Source organism: Peromyscus leucopus, chromosome 8b (genome assembly GCF_004664715.2).
Source record: "Peromyscus leucopus breed LL Stock chromosome 8b, UCI_PerLeu_2.1, whole genome shotgun sequence".
NCBI lineage: Eukaryota > Metazoa > Chordata > Mammalia > Rodentia > Cricetidae > Peromyscus > Peromyscus leucopus.
In genome coordinates, this window is record NC_051086.1 from 43207191 (window position 1) to 43231907 (window position 24717).

The window sequence follows — 24717 nt, forward strand, 5'->3', positions numbered from 1 at the left end:
CACTTTCTAAGTCAAAACGATTCCATTAGAGGAAACCAGTCCCTATGTGACCCTGTAGCTACAGAGCGGGCCACTGTCGTGAGTGTGCTATGCCACACACATAGATGAACACGTGTCTCCACAGTGTCAGAATTCACTGGATGACAATGAAGTCACAAGGTCGAGTGGTTGCAGTGGCAGTAATGTGTCTAAGTCCACCTACCTCCGTTGCTGACCCAGGCGAAGGCAGGTTCTTTATTCCACCACATCACATAGTAGATACAGCTGTGTGTGCATGCGTGGACTATGGGGTGAAGAGAACTGAAAGCTGCTGCAGAGTAGGCTGAAGAGCATACTGATAAGGTAATAGATCAGTCCCCAGAGGAGCTGCCACGGAGTTTGAGTCCTGCTGTGAGGTGAGAGGCTGAACCAAGTCCAGAGCAGGAAACTACAGGTCAGGTCCGGGTTTGATCAGGTGGATGGGCAGGCAGTCTACTGCATCAGCAGCAGGTGTACTGAGTCAAGTTGGGGAGTCTCAGTCCTTGTACACGTATCTGATAGTAGATTGGTATGGGTCATGCCATCACAGGTAGGTGTCCATCACTGTGGGGTTCAGGTGAGAGATGACACCCTTTCCTCCATCTGGTGTGTCCTGTAAGTTCTTGCCTTGGTTTCTCTAATAGGATTTTATTTTAGATTTGATGTGTGTTTTGTCTACACGTATATATGTATATCATATAGGTGCCTACTAGTCACAGGCACCAGAAGAGCTATGGGGTTCCCCTCAAACTGGAGGTGCAGGTGGTTTTGGAGTACAGGTGGTTGTAAGACACCATGGGGGACGCCAGGTGGCCGTGGTGGCGCAGGAGGCAGAGCCAGGTGGATCTGTGTGAGTTCGAGGCCAGCCTGGGCTACAGAGTGAGTTCCAGGACAGGCACCAAAGCTACACAGAGAAACCCTATCTTGAAAAAAGAAAAAAAAAAGAGGCCATGTAGGTGCTGGCAGTCAAACCTGGGTCCTCTGCAAGACAAGTTTTTTGGGGTGTTTGGTTGGTTGATTAGTTGGTTTTTTTGAGACAGGGTTTCTCTGTGTAACAGACCTAGCTGTACTGGAACTCACTCTATAGACCAGGCTGGTCTTGAACTCACAGAGATTCAACTGCTTCTGTCTCCAGAGTGCTGGGACTAAAGGTGTGTGCCACCACATCTGGCTCAAGACAAGTGCTTTTAACTTCTCAGCTATCTCTCCAAACCCCCCATAGGATTTTCAGATACCTGTGTGCCTCTACCATTTAAATTCTCCCTAGTAAACATATAGGGTGGCCCCCTTTTATTCCCAGGAGTAACTCATTTATTAATCTGTACTGGATGGGTGTGCTGTTTTGGAGTCCATCTAGAGGCTGCCGTCATCCTCCCTCACAACAGAGTCAAAAGCTGATGGTAAAATTGAGTCTTCCAGGGGATATGCCCAGCCTGAAGAACAGTCACTGTTTTGTACAGTGGAGTAACATAGAGTAGATGTCAGCGGTCTTTTCAGACTGAGGCCCTCTGACAGCTTTTAGCCAGCCACTCTATCCTTTGTCTTCTCTCCATTTTGTTAGTCTCGGCACTTCCTTGGAAATCTGGAAGTCTTTTCGACATGTCAGTACTGAGGCAGCATGCAGATGAGCCTCTCTGATGCTAGTGGTGTTTGGACTGCTGATAGAGTCAATGTTGCCTTCAGCTGCTCACATTACCGAGGGAGCGAAATAGTCCTAAAGCATGGGCACTTCGGCTGCACCAAGGTGTGCTAAAGCTGGGTGTTGGCAGCAAGCTCTGGGCCTCACTTTCTGTATCATGTCTGAGTCCATAACTCAGGACACTCAGTATTACTTCATTAGGCTGTGGCCAGAACATTTGAGTTTCTGGGAAACAGTCTCAAATATTTAAGAGATTTAACTTTTAAACTGGAATGTTAAGGAAATTTACATTGATGGTCGCCATGGGCCACAAAGCAAGATCCCCATCTTTTTATTATTATTATTATTATTATTTTATTATTTTATTATTATTATTATTTATACAGTGTTCTGCCTGCATGTGACCTGCAGGCCAGAAGAGGGCACCAAATCTCATTATAGATGGTTGTGAGCCACCATGTGGTTGCTGGGAATTGAACTCAGGACCTCTGGAAGAGCAGCCAGTGCTCTTAACCTCTGAGCCATCTCTCCAGCCCCAAGATCCCCATTTTAAGCCAGGTAGTGGTGGCATACGCCTTTAATCCCAGTACTTGGGAGGCGGAGGCAGGTGGACCTCTGAGTTCAAGGCCAGCCTGGTCTTGAGAGGGTGGAGGAACAGTTCCACTGTGGTATAGCCAAGCTGGTCTCAGCCTGCAATCCTCCTGCCTCATCCTCAAGTGCTAGGATTACAGACATGCTCCACAGCACCTTTCTAGTATCTCAATTTAAAAATTTTTCTGTGCATGTACATACACATGTATATCGGTGCCCTTGGAGGCCAGAAGAGGGCATTAGTGCCCCTGGAGCTGGCATTACAGGCAGTTATGAGCTGTCCCATGTGGGCACTAGGAACCAAAATCAGGTCATCTGGAAGGACAGCAAGGGCTCTTAATCACTAAACCTATATCTCAATTTAAAAAATTATTTATTTTAGCTTATGTGTGTATGTATGTATACCACATACATGCCTGTCATGAGGAGGTCAAAAGAGGGCATCAGATCATCTGGAACTGGAGTTACAGGTTGTTGTGAGCCACCATGTGGGTCCTGGGAACCAAACCCAGGTTTTGGGTGTTTTTTTTTTGGTTGGGTTTTTGTTTGTTTGTTTTTCAAGACCAGTTTCTCTGTGTAGACCCAACTGTCCTGGAACTCACTCTGTAGACCAGGCTGGTCTCAAACTCAGAGACATTCCCCCTGCTGGGATTAAAGGTGTATGCCACCACTGTCCAGCTTTTTTTGTTTTTGCAAGGGTGCTCTTAACCACTGAGTCATCTTTTCTGCCCTGCATATCTCAATTCTTTTTGTTGTTGTTGTTTTGTTTTGTGTTTCAAGACAGGGTCTCTCTGTGTAGCCCTGGCCGTCCTGGAACTCACTCTGTAGACCAGTTTGGCCTTGAGCTCAGAGATCCGCCTGCTCTTGCCTCCCAAGTGCTGGGATTAAAGGCGTGTACCACCACTGCCTGGCTTCAGTTCTTAAATATCCAAATTTTACCTTATGTCTGCCCTGGTATGAGGCCTTAAGAACAACAGAATGTGTGGGAATTCTGCTAAGTGTAGGTGCAAATGAAAGACAAAAGGGAAAGGGCAGGCAGGTACCCTGACTCACCGCCAAGCACCCCTGAGAAGGAAGGCATAGGTGTTGTGCGGGAGTGAATTGGGCAACTGGGGCAGAAGTCTGAGGCCCAACGGTCCATCTCCATTGCCTCCAACCCGAAGGAAAAGGAGCTGGAGAGATGACTCAGCAGTTAAGAGCACCGGCTGCTCTTCCAGAGAACCCGGGTTTGATTCCCAGCACCCACATGGCAGCTCACAACCAACTGAAGCTCCAGTTCCAATTCCAGATCCAACACCCTCTTCTGGTCTCTCCAGGTACCAGGCACACATGTGGTGCACAAAAACATACATGTAGGCAAAACACCCATGCACATAAAATAACATAGTTTTAACAAAAAACAAACAAACAAAAAGCCAACTAACCTTGATGCCGGAAGCAAAGGGTCTGGGACTGAGTGCTCTTGAGCAGCTTTCTGTCCAGATTTTCTTCAAAAACATCTCAAGGTTGAAACTCCCCTTATTTGTACATAGCAGGAAAACATAAAAAGCTTCTCATTCGTAGAAAAGTATATTCTAAATTCAAGTTCTTTTTAAAGATTTTTTTTTTATTATGTATACAGTGTGCCTACATATATGCCTGCATGACAGAAGAGGGCACCAGATCTCACTACAGGTGATTGTGAGCCACCATGTGGTTGCTGGGAATCCATATCCCCTTCTGTTGTCTCAGCTTCATTCCGCCACGGCTTCTCTAACTGGCATGATGAAGCGGTGCTGCTCAAACCTGGCTGCATGCCACTCTAGGGTTCAGTCTAACTCCTTATGTCAAACTGGGCAGCTGGGTGCACCCCTAGCCCTAGCTGCTGGGGTGCTGAGGCAGGAAGATCATGAGCCCACACGTTCAAAACCAGCTTAGTCATTATAATGAGACCTTGTCTTCTAGAGATTAAATTCTCAAGTCCAACAGCACTGTGTTGGGCTGAATGCAACCTGTTAGTGTTCCTGAAGCTCCCAGCATAACTCTGACGTGCAGCAAAGTTTTTGAATGATGGTGTGAGTCCCACTGAAAATGAGAAAGGCTCTAGAGCAACGGTTCTCAACCTGCGGGCCCTTTCACTGGGGTCACACATCAGATATCTTGCATATCAGATATTTACAGTATGATTCGTAACAGTAACAAAATTATCGTTATAAAGTAGCAATGAAAATAATTTTATGGTTGGGGATCACCACAACACGAGGAACTGTATTAAAAGGTCACAGCATTAGGAAGGTTGAAAACCACTGCTCCAGGGCTTAGGATGTTAGAGTATTAAATGCAGACTTGTGGTGGAAACCATCCAGGCTTCTGGTAGTGAAACCTCAGAGTAGCACTGGGACACAGGGCACCGGGAGATAGAAGGCTCTGTCAGTAAAGGTGGCATAGGAGCATGGTGACTTGAGTCAGATCCTCAGCACCCACATAAAACCAGCATGCACCTGTAATCGCAGCACTGGGTAGGTGGAGACACAAGGATCCTGCGGGCTTGCTAACCAGCCAGTCCTCCCCCTCCTCCCCTCCTCCCCCCTCCCCTCTTCTCCCCTCCCCCTCCCCTTCCTCTTCTCTTCCTCTTCTCCCCTTTTCTTCTTACTCCTCTTTCTCTCCCTCTTCCTTTTCTTCCTCTTCCTCCTCCTCCCTCTTTCTTTTCTTTTTTCTTTTTTCTTTTTTTTTTTTTTTTTTCCGTTTTTCAAGACTGGTTTTCTCTGTGTAGCTTTGTGCCTGTCCTGGATCTCACTCTGTAGACCAGGCTGGCCTCAAACTCACAAGGATCCACCTGGCTCTGCCTCCCAAGTGCTGGGATTAAAGGCGTGCGCCACCACCACCACCACCACCACCACCACCACCACCGCCCAGCATCTTTTTTTGTTTTCTTGAGACAGGGTTTCTCTGTTTAGTCCTAGTTGTCTTGGAACTCACTCTGTAGACTGGGCTGGCCTCAAACTCAGAGATCCACCTACTTCTGCCTTCCCAGTGCTAGGATTAAAGGCATGTGCCACCACTGCCTGCCACAACATGCTCCAGTTTCAATGAGAGACTTTTAATAAATAATAATAATAATAATAATAATAATAATAATAATAAAGTGGAAAGCCAAGGAGATGGGTGAGTAAAGGTGTTTGTGCCAAGCATGACCATCTTGAGTTAGATCTCCAGAACCTCCATGATGAGAGAGCTGACTCCCAAAAGTTGCTCTTTCACCTCCACACATCACACTCCACCACAAAATAAAATAATCAAAAATGGTTTAAAAGTGGAGAGTGAAAAAGACACCTGATGTCAGCCTCTGGCCCCTACACACACATACACCACACTCACCTACATAAACACATTCATCCCTAGTACAGAAAAAGAATAGCACTGGGCAACACCAGCCTGGGGACCTTGCCCTGTGTGTGACTAGAGTCATACAAAGTGTCCACTCATCAGAAGTGGAAGGCTCCAGGAGAAGGAATAGAGCTCCTTGCATCCCAGGTCCTGTCCTAAGGCTCTCCTGCTTTGGCTGGTTCTTCTGAGCACTAAACACATGACAACCACTGTATTGAGTTCAGACTGCATCAGTGATTCAGCAGAGTGGAGAGTCCAAGCATGCCTTTGGTCTGCACAACACATACGGAACAATAGCCATGCTGAGGGAGGTCTATCACGAGAGGGTAATGGTAAGTGAGAAACATCGGAGGACAGGAAAAGGCAGGGCAAAGAAAACTGATGGTACCAGCTGGAGCGGGGTATGGATGCAATTTTTCAGGATATGGTCAGTCGGAGCCTTATTAAGCAGGTGATATTTGAATGGCCTTTGAACAAAAACCTGAAACAAAGAGATGGAGCCAGACTGATGTATGGCATGAGCTTTCCAGAGGAAACGGCCCACACAGAGGTCATGAGGCAGAAACCAGTGGGGAAGTAAGTAGTGGAGGGAAGGGCAGGGGTGATGCTAGTGTGAAGTGCGGCTGTTTACATAGTGAGACCTGTCTCAAAAAAAAAAAAAAAAAAAAAAACAGGAATGGTGGCACATGCTTGTGGTTGCGGTGCTGGGGGGGGGGGGTGAGCAGATCCCAGGGAGGGGGGAGGGCAGGGGACTCACTGGTCAGCCAGCCTAACCTATTTGACAAGTTCCAATCCATGTCCTCTGGCCTCGACATGCATACACACACACACACACACACACACACACACACACACACACACACACACCGTCACAGCTGCAAGAGGCCTGCAGTCAAGAACAGGTGTTTCATTGTGGACTAGACTTTCAAGTGTTGGCAGATGTGTGCAGTGCAAGAGAACTCACCAGACTTATCTGGGCAGGAGAACACTGGTGTCTTGTCAGTACCCATATGGGACACTAAAACCTGGAGACAGGACAAGATCACTAAGGAATATAGGTGACTGGGAATTAAGCTCCAAGATTCCAAGCATTAAAAACTCATGGATTGGGAGGAAGAATGGGTAAAAGTGACATGAGCAGATGGGGAGGGAGGCAGGCAGGCATTGCAGAAGCTGATTCTAGAAAGTCAGAGACCACTGACCTGCTTCTGACCCCGTGGAGAGCAACAGAAGAGTAATAGCAAAGAGCAGGTAGTGTGCTGAGGAGAGAAAGCTAAGCCTATATGACAGGGAATTTGTGGCTCTGCCACATCGGGAGCAAAGATGAAGAGGGTGTCCTCAAACTGAAGGTAACCTAGAAGTGTACCCTTGGTTTGTTTTCCATGTGGAGGTGGTGGTGGTTTCCTGAAAACCATATATCAAGAGGCCTTTGCTGAATCAAATACATTTTACATGAGACTGGGGTATGACTTGGTTGATACCATAATCACAAGCCTTGGGTTCCATCCCCAGCACCATGTTAACCAGATGAGGAAACACAGACTGTAATCACAGCACTTGGGAGGTGAAGACCAAACAATCACAATTAAAGGGTCATCTTCTACTACATAGTGAATTTGAAGATAGTCTGGGACATATGTCTAAGAGCCTATTTAACATTTTAGCTGTTGCTATTTCAACTTCTCTACACCCACATGCAGTGTCTATTTGTTTCATATTTTGGTGTTTCATAGCAGCCAACCCAGTGGGTGAGAAGCTTCTCACCCAGGTATAGATTTTCCTGCCCCTGCTGCCTGGGGGCCTGTCCGTGTGTCATTGCACCTGTGTCTCTTCTTTGGAGACTGTTTAAGTCCTTTGTCCAGCTTTTAGTGGGATTGTTATGTTGTTGAATTGTAGACCTTACTATATTCTGAATGTTAACTCTTTGTCGGCTCTACAGTTTCCTCCAGTGCTTTTCACATTGCCGGCAGTATCTTTTTGATGGACAAGTCAAACATCTACACAGAGTAGCAGTGACCTCTCCCTATGCAAACCAACCCCATCTCCATAGAACTATGAGCTGCATGGACAGCAGGAATCATGGCTGGCTTCCTGGGTTGGGGTTGGAAGGATTCAGATCTTCAAAAGAAAGGCTAGCTGCCTCTCCTTTGACTTGGTGTAGGCCCAGTTCTCAAGCAAATAGCAAAAACAAAACAAATTAAAAAAAAAACAAAACAACAACAAACAAAAAAACCCCAAAACCTAAGGACCATGGGATTGTCATGAAAGCAGACAGCAGAGACGATGTTAGCACTCTTGGAAAGTGAGACATTTTCTCCAACTGTGAAGTCCAACTGCACTTACTTCTGTAGGCACAAGGTCGTGGTAATGCAGGCACATCAGGAAGCAGTTGGAAGGAAGGGGTTAGGGTAGGGACGAAGAGAAGACACAGCTATATGAATGGAAATGTTATGGGGCTGGAGAAATGGCTCAGTGGTTAGAAGCACTTGCACTTGCAGAGGACCCCGGTTTGACTCAGGACTCATAGGTGGCTCACAACCATCCCTCCGGTTCCAGGCAATTTAATGCCCTCTTCTGACCTCTGCAGGCACCAGGCATGCAGGTACACATGTACAAGCAAGCAAAACACTCATACACAGAAAATAAGTCTTTTAAAATGTTATAATGTAACACGTTATTTTGTATTCTGATTTTTAAAAAAGGAAATTTGAAGCAAAAGGGACTTGGAGACTTGGGCCTGGGCTCCTCAGGCCTCCTCATCTGCATGGACCAACCCAGCTTCCAAAATGCTCCATCATCTTTTGATACTACCCAAAACATCATACACAGCTATGGTACTTAAGTATGATACATACTTAAATCTATGGTAGAAGCATCATACTCGACTACTACATTACTCTGAGGGTCAGTAGACCCGGAGTTTACAGCCAGAGTTTCATTTGGTCTTGGCACTGTCTTTCAATAGCCTGTGTATCTTGATTTAAAACTGCATAATTTGCCATTTCGATTTGGAAAATGCAATGTGAGAATGGTGAGCCCATGCACTTTGCTCTTGAAGAGGACTGGTTCAATTCCCAGAACCCACATGGTTGTTTACCGTCATCTGTAACTATAGTTCCAGAGGATCTGCTGTTCTGACCTCCACTGGCACCAAGCATGCACATGGTGTACAAACATACATGCAAGCAAAACACACATAAAAAGAATATATATAATTTTAAAATTAAATAAAACTAAAAAAAAAAAAAACCAAAAACCACAATACCCCAAACCAAGGTTAGCAATAAATGCTCTTAAAACTGAGCCATCTCTCCAGCCCCATTTTTATTTTTTTGTTTGTTTGCTTTCTTTTTCTTTTCTTTTCTTTTCTTTTCTTTTCTTTTCTTTTCTTTTCTTTTGGGGGGGTTGTTTGGGTTTTTTGTTTGTTTGTTTGTTTTTTGGGTTTTGGTTTTTTCGAGACAGGGTTTCTCTGTAGCTTTGGAGCCTTCCTGGACTAGCTCTGTAGACCAGGCTGGCCTCGAACTCACAGAGATCCACCTGCCTCTGCCTCCCGAGTGCTGAGATTACAGGCGTGCGCCACCACCGCCTGGCTTGTTTGTTTGCTTTCTTACTGAGACTGATACTAGCTGTGCAACCCAGCTGACCTCAAATTAGCAGCAATCTTCATGCCCCAGTGTCTTAAGTATTACAGGCTACCCCAGCAGGCTAGACCCCAGCGGTTCTCTTTTAACGCCTTTACAAAATGGAGTCATAAGACTTTCTGCCCAGCTCCTTTTCCGTCACTATCAAAGAGTAAAGAGGATCCAGGTTCACGATTCACTACCTCAGGTTTCCCTCTCTGCCTTGCAAACTCGTTCTTGTGGGTCTGGCCCTACTGGGCCAAAGTGGAGACCTGGCTGCGTCCTGGCACATCGCACCTCCACGAGAGAGGAACGAATAGTTTCTGCTCTCCACGTGGTCTGCCCGGACTCCTAATCTCGCAGCACCGGGCGCTCAGGAGGACTCCGTTCTCGATGCGCTTCCTGATTCTGGCTGCTTTGCCTCCGGCGTCAGACCTCAGTTCCCAGCTCTGTAAGCTATAGGCAGCGTGGATCTCCGCCGAAGCTGCAACTATGGGGATCTTGGAGAAAATCTCGGAGATCGAGAAGGAGATCGCTCGGACGCAGAAGAACAAGGGTGAGGGCGGGATCGGAGGGGTCTCCCTTTCTACCCTCCTCGTTTTTCTTGTCTGTAAAATGAGGGACCAGCTGGAGCCGCTTCGGAGGCCGGAGAAACGCCAGAAAAGTGCCCAGGCGTGCATGAGGCGGGAGTGGGGCCCATGCCGCGATGTGGTTTCAGGTTCTTGACAGATCTGGTCTGTGCTGGACTCGGTGGTCGAGTAGGAAAATCTCAGCGCACACAATAAGCCGGTGATCCAGAAAGGCAATGCTGGGGAATTTGCCCTAGGCTCCCAGCTGCCGGGCCTTCATGCTGCGAAGGGCAAGAAGACCTCTCACAAAACAGCTTGCCCCGGCAGACAGGCAGGCTCCAGTGAGGTAGTGTCGAGGAAATAGGGACTAGAGAATTTGTCCACCAGGTACTTGCTACGAAACCTTGTAAAGTCATGTCACCCGATGTCCTCATCTATAGATGGGGATAATTCCTGCTCTTTTGTAATTCACATGTGCAAAGCCCTTGCCACAGAGTGAGCACTTAATATTTAAAATAAACCATCCCAGATATACAGCATTAAGGAAGCAGCAAATCTGAACCTCAAACTGTAAGGATTGGAGATCAGTGAAAGAGGAGATGGAATTGCCCAGGAGTGTTCTTGGGTGCTTTTCTGAATCTTGCAGAAATATGATAAAGGAGTTAGTACTGCTCTCATCCCTATTTTGCAGATAATAAACTGATGGACAGGCTAAGTGACTTTTCTAGCCAGTAATGGCCAGGTGGGATTGATCAGGCAGCAACAGGTTCGTAGGTCCTGAGGCAAGGACGGGGTCAATTTGTTCAGTTCTGTAATGTATTGGGGAGTAGCAGATGGTCAGAGAAGGGTGGAAGAAACAGGCAGGACAGGTGAGGTCTTGGTTCTCAGCCTCAGACATATCCCCTTCGTTATGAAGATTTTGTAGCACTGGAAATAGAATTCCTTTTCAATAATGTGACCTATTTGCCCCCAGAATTTGAAAACAGTGTGGTACCCTAAAAATACTATAAAGGAGGAAGAAAAGGGAAGCCATTTACGGTGAAAAAGTATGTTTTTCCCTTCATGAATGCTGGGTGCTGTCAGGATGCAGGAAGTCAGAACAAAGCACAAGATACCCATACCTCAGCCTGGGGGTACAGAGATGGACACATTAATGCAGGGAGGTGTGTGGCCGCCTGGGTTCTCTCAGAGGTGCATCTCAGCATGGTGAATTTGTCTGTGCCACGGTGTCCCCTTCCTGCACACAGTGGTGCATCCATGGAATTCTCTGGACGTCTTTGGGATGTGACAAGTCATGAAGGATCCAGGGACTTCCTAGCTGTTCAGAATTGCCTCATAATCTTTAGGGCAGCTGCCAGTAAAGACTAAAGCATCAGAGTGAGCAGAAAACAGCCTTGTAACCTTTTTTTTTTTTTTTTTTTTGCCCCAGTTACCATTAGTGCTACCCACTTATGATCTTTACCCACTGTCATAAGTGCTGAGGTCCCAGTGAGAGATTCAAAGGGGGCCTTTGAAGCAGAAGGTGGCTCTTCTGGTCTCCTTGAGGTGACTGTTGTCTGGGCTTGATGTTCTTAGTTAGCACTTGACCCTGTGTGGGTCCACATCTGACCCATTAGGTGAAGATCCTGATTCTTATTTCTGCCTTGATTTACATCCTTCAGCCACCGAGTACCACCTGGGCCTGCTGAAAGCAAAACTGGCCAAGTATCGTGCCCAGCTCCTGGAACCATCCAAATCAGCCTCATCCAAAGGAGAGGGCTTTGATGTCATGAAGTCAGGCGATGCCCGAGTGGCCCTGATTGGCTTTCCCTCTGTGGGTAAGGTCAGTGATGGTCCACATGGACCTTGGGGAGAACAATAGAGGGTCACCTAACCGCATGACCATCCTCACCTCCCCTCAACGCCTCACCTCACTGACACCCTGACTTACAGGCCATTCTTCCCACTTCTTAGCAGGAATAATTGGCCTTCCAACTCAGCCAATGACACACGTGAAGTGATGGAGTCACTGTGGAGTTTTCTAGAAAGCTTCTGGAAAGTGGCTTAGTTTAATGTCGTGTCCATATTGACTTTTATTTTATGTGGGAAGTAAGATTAAATAAGCTTGATTGCCAGGGTAAATAAGGTTTTAATTCATTTTAAGATGGATTTGGGGGCTGGAGAGGTGGCTCAGAGATTAAGAGCACTAGCTGTTCTTCCAGAGGTCCCGAGTTTAATTCCCAGCAACCACATGGTGGCTTACACCCATCTAAAATCAGATCGGGTGCCCTCTTCTGGCATGCAGGCATGCATGCAGACAGAAACACTGTATACATAATAAATAAATAAATCTTTAAAAAAAAAGATTGATTGGGGTGGGGGAGGGCACATGCCATGTTGGAGATCAGGGGACAGGGTCCTTAGGGTAGAACCCAGGTTGTCAGGCTTAGTGGCAAGTACTTTTTATCTGCTGAGCCATGAGCCATTTCACTAGCCAATATGTTTTTAATACTAGAATGATCTTGGATTTTTTTGTTACATAGAATTCCCGTATTCCATCATTCCCACAGTCCATACCACGGGGTTCTTTATTGGTAACATTGTTACATAAGGACAACACCCTGGTTATAACTCATGTATCAATGTCAAGCAGTTGTCATTGTGCCCATACTTCAATTCAGATCTCCTTCACTTCTCCTACCAACCTAGATCCCCCATCATGTCCACTTGTCATGACTCCCTAATTCTAGGCAGCCTCAGCATACTTTGATTTTTACTTTTTGTTTTCCTGTTGTTTTGAGACAGGTCTTACTATGTAGCTCTGCCTAGCCTAGAACTGGCTCTGTAGACCAGGCTGGCCTCAAACTCACAGAGATCCACCTGCTTCTGCCTCCTGAGTGCTGGGATTAAAATTCTGCCCCAGCGTGTCTGGTCCTGATTTTTAGTTTTATTTTACACATGTATGTGTGCACAGGTGGAGGTTAGGACAATGTCAAGTGTCATTTCTCAGGTTTCCCACCTTGTCTTTTAAGACAGGATCTCTCACTGACCTGGACCTTGCCAAGGTCCAGCCTAGGCTAGGCTTCCTGACCCAACCCCAGGGATTCCCCTGCCTCTACCAGCCCCCCCCCCCACACACACACACACACCTCCCAATGCTGAGGTTATAGGACCATACCTGGCTTCTTTACATGGGTGCTGGGGAGTCAAACTCAGGTTTGCCACACTTTACTGATTCAGCAATTTCCCTAGCCTTTTTTTTTTTTTTTTTTTAATTTCATGTGCATTGGTGTTTTTGCCTGCATGTATGTTTGTATGAGGGTGTCAGGTCTCCTGGAAATGGAGTTACAGACAGTTGTGAGCTGTCATGTAAGTGCTGGGAATTGAACCCAGGTCCTCTGGAAGAGAAGTCAGTGCTCTTAATCACTGAGCCATCTTCCCAGCTCTCCCCCCACCCTTTTCTTAACCCCTTTCAGTGCTAGAGATAACAGCCACCTGCCACTGAGCCACAGTCCCAGCTCAGTTTGATGCTCTTGACATTTTGGTGAAGTGCTGCTTCGGTGCATGAGGTCCTAGCTTTGGAGCTGTCTGTCTGCTTCAGCACGTTCCTCCAGCCCAGCCTGGCTCCAGAGGCCTGTCTGATCTCATCTACTTCCTGCCCTGGTCTCGGATCTGCCATTTCTCCCAGGAGGCCTCCTGCTTCCCTTTTTGGGAAAATAGTTGTAGAAACGAAGACCCGAGTGCTGACTTACTCTTTCTCAGGACGACTGGCATACAGATAATAGAGCAGAACAAAGCTGGACACGGGAGGGCTGCTCAAAAGCAGGCCTGAAAGCACTCTCTGGGTCTGCACAAGGAGCGGGGGCCGCTCCCGAATCCTTCACAAAGCAATGCACCAAGGAAGGGAATAAGCAGCAGCCACTGTCCCCTGGAGCGCTTGCTGTGGGCCGGGCACCATTTGTTGGCTTTGTTTGCCCCTCTGTAATTGCTGGGTCTGTGAAAGGAAGCCATGTCCCTAGTGAGTCCTGTGGCAGATACCGCCTGCCTTGCAGGGTGGCCCATCTGACCCAGGACCAGGAATGTACCCAATATTAGCCTCCACTGTCAGGGCTGGGTATGGTAGCAGCCGCTGCTCTCAGATCCTGCTTCTCTGCCCGTGTGAAACTCCCTCTACACCCCCAGAGCAGCAGCAAACTCAGAATTCTGGCTTCACTAGGGCAGTAGGGCCAGAGAAAGGCTGCTGGTACAGGGAGGGAGAGCTTAGGAACCAGGTCCCTCACCTGAGACAGGTGTGAGGCCTCCAAAGAGCCTGGACTCTGGTGCCAGTCCACGTCTGCAGGCTAGAGACCATGCTCTCCTCTGAGCAATCGCTCTCCGCGCTCACTCGAGTCCCCGGGCTAAGGTCAAGGAAACTTTCTCTGTCTACCCAGGCGGCCCCTCATCCCACAGGGACTTGCCCAGGAGTCTGAGTTAGGACCTGTGAGGGCAATAGCCTCCTTTTTCTCCTAGTCCACCTTCTTGAGTCTGATGACCTCAACAGCCAGCGAAGCCGCGTCCTACGAGTTCACCACGCTGACGTGCATCCCCGGGGTCATTGAAGTAAGTGGAGGGCCCCAGGCCCCGCCTAAAAGAGGTGTGCTTGTGTTTGCACTTGGGAGTGCTCACTGTCTGCGAGCTGAGGGGGCTGCCCTATGTGGGGACACCCTGAGAAGTATCTGGCTGGCCTAGAACCCTGGCTGTCCCAGTATATCTGGCCCATATATGGCAGCTCTGACTGGGGCCCCTCTGTTCTCTGCCCCCTACACATCCAGCTCTGGTCCCTGATTGCTGGCTGGTTGGTTCTTGATCTCCCTGTAAAGTGCTTGCATGGGTAGCAGATGTTGGAGCCTTGTGTCTCCAAATGATGTATTGATTACTCAGCGATGTGTTCAGTGGGCCTTCCCAGGCAGCTCCAGCGCTTAGGTGGTGATCTATTCGAGGCTGAGGTGACGAGGCCCGGACTTGGCCACAGTTGGGACCGGCTGTGGTTCCCTTATAGGAGCCTAGGCCCAGGCAGGCTCCTAGCCACAGTGGCCCAGCCTTGCCTCACCCTTCTCTTCTGCTTCCTAGTACAAAGGTGCCAACATCCAGCTCCTGGACCTTCCTGGAATCATTGAAGGAGCAGCACAAGGTGGGAGCAGGGCAGGCGGGTGGGAGGCAGGTTGGAGCTCTGCCACTGAGTGTTGAGATGGAGGGGGTGTCATGGAGATCACCTTTGGATCCCTAGTCCTGGGACCCTTGCTTTCCAGACAGGACAGGCTACAATTCAGATGTTGGTGCCATATTCACTTTATGATCTTGGTCCAGTGGTTGAATGTATATAACCCAAGCCATAGTCTCCTTATCTTTAAAATGGGCATAGTCATACCGAATTCACAGCTGTGTTAAGGAATAAATGAACAAGTGTTCATAAAGCCTGGCTGGGCCTACCACAGAAAGGGGAGGAAGATCATTATCACCCGTCATTCGGCTTAAGGTGGTGACTTCTAGAACCAACCTTAGCTGGGCTAAGGTGGTACACATATGTATTCCCAACACTCAGGAGGCTGAGGCAGGAAGATCATGAGTTCAAGACCAGCCTAGGCTATATAAGTGAGCCCTTGTCTCAAAGAATATAAATCAATAAAGCCAGCCTCCGTGAGTGAACAGCTCATGGACTCTTCCCCAAATGCCAGGAAAGTCATGACACAGGATGGAATGTAATAGGAACAGTGAGGGTCTGTGAGGGCCCGGAGCCTAAGGTGTTTCAGGCTGCATAGGCACATTGTCCTACATCTTGCCTGGGCCTTAGACCTTATTGAGGCACACCCTCCCCTCTACCTGTCCAGGGCGAGGCCGTGGCCGGCAGGTGATTGCTGTAGCTCGCACAGCTGATGTCGTCGTCATGATGCTGGATGCCACCAAGGGAGATGTGCAGAGGTCTGTGCAGCAGGGCAGGGGACCCATAGGGCCAGTGAGGGTCCCATGTGGCTCTGGCCAAGTGGTCTGTGTCTAACCGGCACCACCGGGCCTAGATGTCCTCTCTAGGTGGTGTCCAGCTCCGGGTACACGGGGCACAGCCTAGCCTTGGTTATTTCCCTCCCCTGCTTCCAGAGGGGCGCACCAGCCTGCCCCTAGCAGTGGGCCCCTTGGAGCTCCTCCCCCTCCTCTAGGTACCCATGAAGGCACGGTCTAGCCTCCACTTTAGAAGCTCCACCACAATTCTGGGCTGTTGGATGGCTAGGGAAGGGGTTAGGGGAGGGAGCTGGCTTCTCTATGGGCGAGCAGTGCTGCCTGGGCCATGGGGAAGCTACGTGGCCTGTTGGAAGCAGCCGTTGAAGGCGCAGGTTTTGCCTAGGTCCCTGCTGGAGAAGGAGCTGGAGTCTGTGGGTATTCGCCTGAACAAGCACAAGCCCAACATCTACTTCAAGGTATGTCCAGACTCTACCCAGGGGCAGCTTGGGGACTGCCTGGCCCTCAGCAGGGGACGGACCGCTGACCTGGCTGCCCCCTCAGCAGCAGCCTTCCCTGCCTCTCTCCTCTTCAGCCCAAGAAAGGTGGCGGCATCTCCTTTAACTCCACGGTCACACTGACACAGTGCTCCGAGAAGCTGGTGCAGCTCATCCTGCATGAGTACAGTATCCTTCCGGGCTAGGGGGCGGGGCTAGGGGCGGGGCTCCCAGCCTGGGGGCAGCTGTCAGGGCTCAGCCCCAGCCACACACTGACGTTTGGCTTCCCGGCGCTTCATTGGATGTTCATTGGGTGGCCAGTTGACATCTAGAAGAAAGACAAAATGTTCTGGGAAACTGTCCTGAGAACTGGGGGGGTCTCTGGGTTGGAGAAGCAGCACCAGCTATGAATGCACCTGTTAGTGGGTGCTAGAGGATGAGCAGGGCCCCAGAGGCGAGAGATAGCAATGAGTCAGACCAAGCAGGGGCGGGATGGCACTACCAGCCTTCGCATGGTGCTCCTGGGCAGCATCTTGGGGTTCCAGGTGCTGTTTCACCCTGACAGCAAAAGTTGAGGTCAGCTCTTGAGTTGTTTTTTCATAGTTTGTGGTTTAGGGAATAGAAGTGAGAGATTTCCTCAAGCCTTCAGAGCTGGTTGAACTCGAGCAGATTGTGACCAGGTCCCTGTGGCCAGGACATTTTATTGCTTGGCTCCGCGCTAAAAGACACATGGGGACACCAATACACAGCTTGTCCTTAATCTGAGCTACTCAGAGATCTTCAATGCCGAAGTACTCTTCCGAGAAGACTGCTCTCCAGATGAATTCATTGATGTGATTGTGGGCAACCGGGTGTATATGCCCTGCCTATACGTAAGTGGTGTGGTGGCCCAGGCTGCCTGTGAGGAAGGGCCACCCTGGCCCAGGCTACCTACCACTGTTCCCACTGACCTCAGCAGTCTGCTGAGAGGAGCTGAGACCTAGAACTCTCCCAGCCCACCTCCCCTGCCTCAGTGGCTGCTGGAGTCTAGAGGCATAGAGAGCTTAGAACCAGGGTTCCAGCCCACCTAGTCCCTCTCTTTTGCGGGGGTGGGGGTGGGGGGTGTCTTCTCCAGCCAGAGACATTGAGGGGAGTAGCCCATGGGCAGGTGCAACATTTGAGGCCCTGGCCCTGGCCTGACTGCGCCTCCACCGCCCACCTCCAACTGTCCGATCCCAGGTGTATAACAAAATCGACCAGATCTCCATGGAAGAAGTAGACCGGCTAGCCAGAAAACCCAACAGTGTAGTTATCAGGTAAGAAAATGGCTTCCTGACCCTCTGCTGTCCATTCTGAGTGTTGGTTGCTTGTGTGTTTATCTTGAAGCAGCCTTTCTACATAGCCCTGGCTGTCTTAGGGCTCACTGTGTAGAGCAGACTGGCCTTACACTCACAGAGATCCTCCTGCCTCTGCCTCCCTAGTACAGGGATTAAAGACAGGCACCACCATGCCCCTTCTTTCTGAGTGTTCTAATCACTGGAGACAGGCCTGCTGGCTGGCCAGCTCAGCTTGGAAGAGCTCGACCCTCTAGCTCGTGTGAGTTCACATAAGCTAGCATCTCCTCCCAGGGGATAGTTCGCAGCCTAGGAGTTGCAGGAAGGGCTCCCATAGCTGCTGGAGACAGTGTTCTGTCATGTCTGGCAGGCGCCGATTGAAAAACAACAGCAAGGCTAAAGGGTTATAAAGCTTTGTAGTGAGTACAGTTCCTAGAAAGCTGGGTATGACCACCTGTGTTGGGAGATGTGTGCTATCAGGAAACTCAACTCCAGGTGGGTGAAGTCCACCTTGGCCACCACTCCCTGCCCTTCTTTATTGACTAGGGCACAGGTGACTGGCTAGCAGTCACTGGCTCATCTCCCAATGCCACCCTGCAGGGGGCTCCTCTTCAGGGGGTTTATACTAAGTCCTCTGCTTCTTTGCCTCCCTCAATCAAACCAAGTGTTCTGACTGCTCCCCAAGGGCCTGGCCTGTGGGAGCAAGTGACGGCTGAGGGTTGCCTCCTAGACACAGCAGCTGCTGCAAAGAGCATCCCTCCTGCTGCCTCCCAGATACTTGGGCTGCCTAGGACATACTCATCCTTGGCATGGGAGGTCGACACCTCCCTGCTTGTGCTTAGCATGCTGCACTCGGGGCCACCTGGGTCTGGCTGTCCCAAAACCTGGGTTCTCCCCTCTGTATTCTGAAATACCTATGGGTGGCCCTGGACCGTTAGCAATATATCTGTCCTCTTTAGGGGAGGATGAGCATGCCCACAGTCCCAATACAGCAGGCCTCTGTCCCTAAAGCAGATACCATGGACTCCCTATTTCAACCAGAGTGATCCACAGGGGATGCTAAGTTCTATTAGTCATGATGCCGGGTAACCAAAGGCACAGCTGCCATCATGATAACCTGCTTGTTCCCGGCGGTGATGGCAGGGCCACATTGGCCTTGGTAGTACTCTCCAGCAGTAGACTGTGGCCTCTGAGCCTCGGAACCCATCTGCCTGACACTACCTTCCCTGCAGCTGCGGCATGAAGCTGAACCTGGACTACCTTCTGGAAATGCTTTGGGAGTACCTGGCCCTCACCTGCATTTACACCAAGAAGAGAGGGCGTAAGTCGAGGACAACAGCTCGGAAATGACTGGGCCTCCCCCAACTTTCCCAGGGCTACCAGCCTGCTTGTGCCACCCAGAGGTCTCCGTGCCCGTTTGTCTGTTAGAGCACGCCCATGTGGCAGAGATACTAGCTGCGGGTAGCTGGTCTAGAAGCTGCACCCGGTCCCCACTGGCCACAGCAGTCCTGTTTTCTTGCATTCCCTCCACAGTAGCAGGCCCCTGGGTGGGTTCCCTGCTCTGTCTTCATCCCGGAACACTCGTGCTCATATGGCCCAGCTTACCTGAGCTTGGGGCAGCTTGTAGGAATCATCCTGCCCTTGTAAGCTAGGAAAAGCTGTAGCTTCCCACCTAGACTTCAGCACCCACGCCCCCTGCCCATTCTCCCACTCCACCTATTCCACTCTCTGGGTTCTGGAGTGAGTGACAGGTGGCATAGCACAAGGTGCCATGCTGCAGGTGGGTCAGATAGCAAGGAGCAAGGAGGGGACCTGGGAACTGGAAAGGGTCTCTGCAGCCAGGGCCCTGTTGTAAGGAAGCCCAATCCAGCACAGGCAGAGACTGGTTGACGTGCCTCCATCTCCCTACAGAGAGACCAGACTTCTCAGACGCCATCATTCTCCGGAAAGGGGCCTCTGTTGAACACGTGGTAAGTTGAAGCCTGTCTGAAGGGACCGAATAACGAGGCCTCTGAGCTGTTTGTTCCGGCCAGAGTAGGGAGAGGTGGGGTAGGGCAGGCTTGCCTCGCCTTACCTGGGTGTTGGACACTGAGATAGGTTCCTCCGGTGACATGGGCCGTGGGGGTGGCAGTGGGGGGTCTTACTTCCTGTCCTGTAGGGTGAGGTAACAACTGCTGGGTGGCTAAGGTCACATTGAAAAGGCTCATTGTCTCTTCATCCGATGCTGCAGGGGGGTTTGGGCTGTCGGTGGAGAGCTGTTCCCCTTCACCCTCGCTGTTAGGTTCCAGGTTCTCTAGTGTATATGGAGCTAAGCCTGGGAAAGACCGTTCAACCAGTTTCTTCCCCCCACCTGGCAGCAGAGCCACTGCTCAGAGTTCCCCCCTCCCGTGACCACCATTCAGTCCCCAAGGGCTCCTGAGGCCCAGCTATTCTGCTTTGGTCCCCAACTGCCTGAGTCCAGGATGGCCATGGCTGCTTCCTGCCCTTGCATGAGTTCATTGAACATCAACAGCACCAAAGATGGTAGCCCTGGCTTTTTTTGTTTTTTGTTTTTTGGTTTTCTTTTTGGTCTTTTTAAGACAGAGTTTCTCTGTGTAGCCTTGGAGCCTATCCTGGAACTTCTTCGTAGACCTGGCTTGCCTTGAACTCACAGAGATCCACCTGCCTCTGTCTTGCAAGTGCTGGCATTAAAAATGTGTGTTACCACTGCCTGGCAGCAGCCCTGGTCTTACCAGAGCTTAGCAGATGTCAGCCCCCTGTCCCCAGAGCTCAGCAGTTATGTGGGGGTCATGGGCTGTGGTATGCTCACATGTAGTTCAGGAAGAAGTTTGGAGGGCATGGACAGAGATGCCCTGGAGTCCAAACTAAGACAGTACAAACTTGAAGGAGCATCCCAGGCAGGGAGTTCTGGGTTTGGGTGCCTTTCCCTGTTGGAATCACTGCCTGCCACACACCCTAAGTAGCTCCAGCCACACAGCCACGTTCCTAGTTCTTTTCTTAGGTTTTGTTTTCCTCCAGCCCTGTTATTCTCGGGATCTGGTCTCTGGAGGCAGGGAACCAGCCTTTCCTGCATTCCCTCAGAAAGACAGTGGTAGGCAGACCAGTAGGCACCTCTCTTACAGCCTCTCACTGGCAAGGCTAGCCTGAGCCGACTGGGTACCAGCCGTGTGGCACTTGGACACACAACCAAGCTGGTCACCTCCTCTTCTGGGCCCAGGTTTCCCGGTCGTGGGCTAAGGAGGGTTGACTCCGGTCTCTCCTGGAGCCATGACTGTAGTGCCCCCTGCTGGGAACTCCAGACACAGGCACTGGCCCTTCTAGAAGAGCGTGCTCTGCTTTGGACCAAACTGCTTACCTTGAGTAAATAGGGTCTTACCATATATGGTGGGAAGAGCAGGCCAGCAAGAGAAGGGTGTGGTGTGTGTCAGGAAAAGGCATGCAGAGGCCCAGAGGCAGGGACAAAGAGGAGCAATGGACACAGGCACTCGGAGGGTGGGAGAGGACCTTTGGCCTTTGCTCAGAGCCTGGACTTTGTCTCAGAGAAGTCTTCCCTGTGAGGAAGAGGCCTGCTCCTACCCTGAGGCATGCATTACAGCGGAGACCAGAAGAGCCAGCCAAACCTGCACACCCTCCCAACTCTTCATGCCTCGGCCCCTCTTCTGGCGACAACAGACCCCTAGGGCCTTTGTGATACACCTGCCCTGGCCCTGCGGGTGAACACTGATGGCCTTGTCTGTGAGAGGCCAGAAACCCTGGAGCAGAGGACTCTGAGGAGTGCCCTTTCCATCTCTAGTACACTTGCTTTTTTCGGGGCAGGGGGGCTGGTTTTTTGAGAGAGTGTTTCCCTGTGTAGCCCTGGCTGTTCTGGAACTCACTCTGTAGACCAGGCTGGCCTCGAACTCAGATCCACCTGCCTCTGCCTCCCAAGTGCTGGGAATAAAAGTGTGCGCCACAACTGGCCTGCCAGACACAGCATAGTAATGACAAACCACAGAGAAGGAGCACTGGCCGTCCGGGTTTCAAGGGGACATGAGGGGTGACGGAACTACGCTTTTAGACTGCCGGGGGCATTCTTTTTTTTTTAAGTGATGACCAGACCAAACTGAGCTTCAAAACTCATTTGTAGGCCCGAGCTGACCTCTAGGCTGTGCTCACTCTCCATCCTCGAGGTGGGACAGTTAGGAATTGGTTGTTATGTTTGGTACTAACAGTCACCCACTTGGTCAGTTGACTTACCGTGTCTGTTCAGGAACAGTTCTTGCAGGCCTGGGCCGGTACGATTCCTGAGCACATAGCGGGGAGGAAGGATGTTGCATAGTCCATTCACAGCCACCTCCGCTATGCTGTACATGTGCTCACCATGGCAACCAGCAGTCCATATTCTGGGGCAATTGCCAGCTGCCCCTCGGGGTCTTCCTGTGGCCTTCATCCCACGCAGGAGCACTGAGGGATACAGGCTGGACCCAGGAGAGGAATGGGATGTGGTGTGCAAGATGCTGTAGGCCACAGCCGGAGTCAGGACGCTTGAAGGCCTGTTAGGACTCCAAGGGTCTCTGGGTGTCTTTTGAACGCCTTCCTGACCTTTTCTAAGGGAGCGTTTGTCTAGTTGTCCAGGAGAGACAGGCAGAGGGCTACTGCCTGCAGAAATGCTCCTGGGTATGATCTCAGACCCACTCAGAGCTGGGCATGGGTGGAGCAAGGGCTGGAGCTTGTGGGGCCGATGGTCTGCCTTTACTCATGGCCTGGGCTGTCGAAGCACCTCACGTGGGATGGATGCTCACAAGCCCCAGCTTTTATGTACAGCCAAACTCTGGCCCAGTTGCAAGGCCTCATCTCCCTGACTTTCCTGTCCCCTAGTGCCACCGCATCCATCGGTCCCTGGCCAGCCAGTTCAAGTATGCCTTGGTGTGGGTGAGTTTGGGCAGGAGCAGAGTGGGAGGCCAGCCCCAACAGCCCCAGGGTTAGGCTCATCCTCGACAGCACCTTTGCCCTTCTGCATGGGGACCCTCACGTCTGTCTGTCCGACCCCATGAATAACCTGAGTTGGAAGCAGGTCTCTCCAAGAATAAGTGGGATACCTCACTGTCCAGGCCCACGGGGTTTGTGCTGCAGGAGCCCCTACTTTCTCCTCCCCCCACCCCCTGCTGTCTTCCTGCTGCCTTGGCCATCCAGAGACTGACATGTCCCCTCTGCACTCTTCCATCAGGGTACCAGCACCAAGTACAGCCCGCAGCGGGTAGGCCTGACTCACACCATGGAGCATGAGGACGTCATCCAGATTGTGAAGAAGTAGTCACACCACCAGCCTGCCGGCTTGGCTCCTGGAGACTTGGACCCCCTGGGACAGACAAACCCCAGGAAGGGACTCAAGTCAGCTCTTTCATAAGCTTCTTCAGTAAGCAGTGTTGGGACAGGCGAGGCTGGGGACCAGGGCTTTGCTGAGAACATTTCCTATAAGCCTGTTCTTATGATAGGCTTCCTAGGGAAGCTGCTGCAGGCTGTGTCCATCTGAGCACTCAAGGAACTAGTTACCCACATCCTCCCAGCCAGGACTCAAGCTGACCCAGGCTCAGGGTAGGCCGGCCTGGGTCTCTGAGACCGAGACTTCCGACAGCAACTCTGGCACTTAGTGGGCTCAGGATGAAACCTCACACAGGTCCTCCCAACACAGGGCTGTCCCTCGTGGAAGCCAGGGCCCAGCCAAAGTGTCCTAAAGTGCCTCCCCCTAGGAGCCCCTCTCAGAGCAGCCCCGCCTGCCTGGGTGGGACCTGGCAGTCTGGCTCTGCTTCCTTCTAAGCTCCTATCTGCCCTCCTTTCTGAAATAAAAGAATGAAAGTGATTCCTGCCCAAACCAGGGCAACTTGTATTTCTGTTGCTTGGCCAGGTCCAGGTGGGACAGCACTGAACCTGGCTGTGAGTGGAAGTGGGTCTAGCTTGGGCCTGTGAGGGACTGGCCTGGGCCTGGGTGACCAGGAGAAGGCAGTCTCTGCCCAGCCCAGGAAGACCGCCCAGAGGCTGTGGGTGCCCCACCCCCCTCGCCATGGCTCCTCTAGAGGCCACGCTCAGCTGCCAGAGTAGATAGCGTCCTTAGGAAGCTCTTGAGGATGTTGGAATAGCAGAAAGGCTTCTCTGAGTGCAGGATAGCTGACACTCGAGCCAGGATGGAGAGCCCCACTGGTGCTGGCTAGGTCCTGCGCCTCTTCGTGGACAGTGCACAAGTACTCTTGGCTGCCTGAAGAGTGGGGCTTTGGGGTGCATTGCACAATTTCTGTGTGGTCAGGAAGGGGGAGAGCTCTAAGGCTGGAGTCAGACTAGCATGTGGAGCAGGCCTGCAGCCCAGCCTGCTGCTCTCCAGGCTGTTCCTTGCTCCCATATCAGCTGCTCATGCTTTCCAGAGACAAAACAGGAATAATAGATGTCATTAAATATACATTGGGCCCCAGGCAGTCAGTGTGGCAGCCTGAGCCTCCAAGCAGCTCTGTGGAGGCAGACATAGGACCCCCAATAAACAGCATGCGGGTTGGGAGCCAGCCACGGGACCCAGGTAAGGGACTCTGGGTCCTTGGGGTTCTGCCACTAGCCTCTGACATTGCAGAGAAGGGGCGGCAGAAAGGCCGCCTTGGCCTTGGCTCACCGGGTACCCTTCTGAGCTTCCCTGTCTTCTGTGAGATGGGCATGGTGCCCGTGTGACTCCTTGGCAACAGCAGCACACCAGGACAGGTAAAGATGTAGCTATTTGTTTCGGCTCCCTTCCCTAAGGGTCCAAGGGACGGAATCCGTCAGAGCAGTGGTGTTCCCTACTCAACTGCAGGAGAGCCTCAGTCCGGGAGAGGATGCTCAGGCCATGAGCTCACTGGGCAGCCACCAAGTCCAGGCCTGCTCTGTTCTTCCAGGGTGGGTGGGAAAGGTGGGGAGCTGGGTCGGAGACGGTTCCTGACTTGATTCTGACTTGATTCCTGGACTAGCTATATGTTTATATGTCAGGTGTCCCCATCTGTCCTGTCCTGGGCTGTGTGGCTCTAGCCATTCTGGTCCTACAGTCTAAGCCTGCGAAGGAAAGGAGTGTACCTATGTACACCTAGAAGAGAGTGATATGGCAGCTCATTGTGCCTTTTGGGTAGGACCCACCCCAAGCATCCCCAAGGTTACCAACTC

At 50.9% G+C, this 24717-nt stretch overlaps 1 protein-coding gene across 1 annotated transcript; it reads left to right on the top strand.

Moving 5' to 3' along the window:
- The first annotated feature begins 9605 nt into the window (after positions 1–9605).
- On the top strand, positions 9606–23401 carry Drg2 (developmentally regulated GTP binding protein 2). The gene is made up of 13 exons (XM_028856514.2): positions 9606–9790; positions 11465–11625; positions 14292–14381; positions 14892–14952; positions 15650–15740; positions 16159–16231; positions 16348–16438; positions 17024–17121; positions 17468–17544; positions 18795–18883; positions 19474–19532; positions 22420–22473; positions 22769–23401. Exons 1-13 carry the CDS (start codon positions 9727–9729, stop codon positions 22853–22855), a joined length of 1095 nt encoding a protein of 364 aa, XP_028712347.1. The 5' UTR covers positions 9606–9726; the 3' UTR covers positions 22856–23401.
- Positions 23402–24717: the final 1316 nt, after the last annotated feature.

Bases quoted from the DNA above. Each gene is read 5' to 3' on its own strand.
- Drg2 (XM_028856514.2), top strand. From the start codon at position 9,727: ATGGGGATCTTGGAGAAAATCTCGGAGATCGAGAAGGAGATCGCTCGG. The intron at 14,382-14,891 runs GTAAGTGGAGGG...TCTGCTTCCTAG, and splicing joins GCATCCCCGGGGTCATTGAA to TACAAAGGTGCCAACATCCA. The intron at 19,533-22,419 runs GTAAGTTGAAGC...CCTGTCCCCTAG, and splicing joins GGGCCTCTGTTGAACACGTG to TGCCACCGCATCCATCGGTC.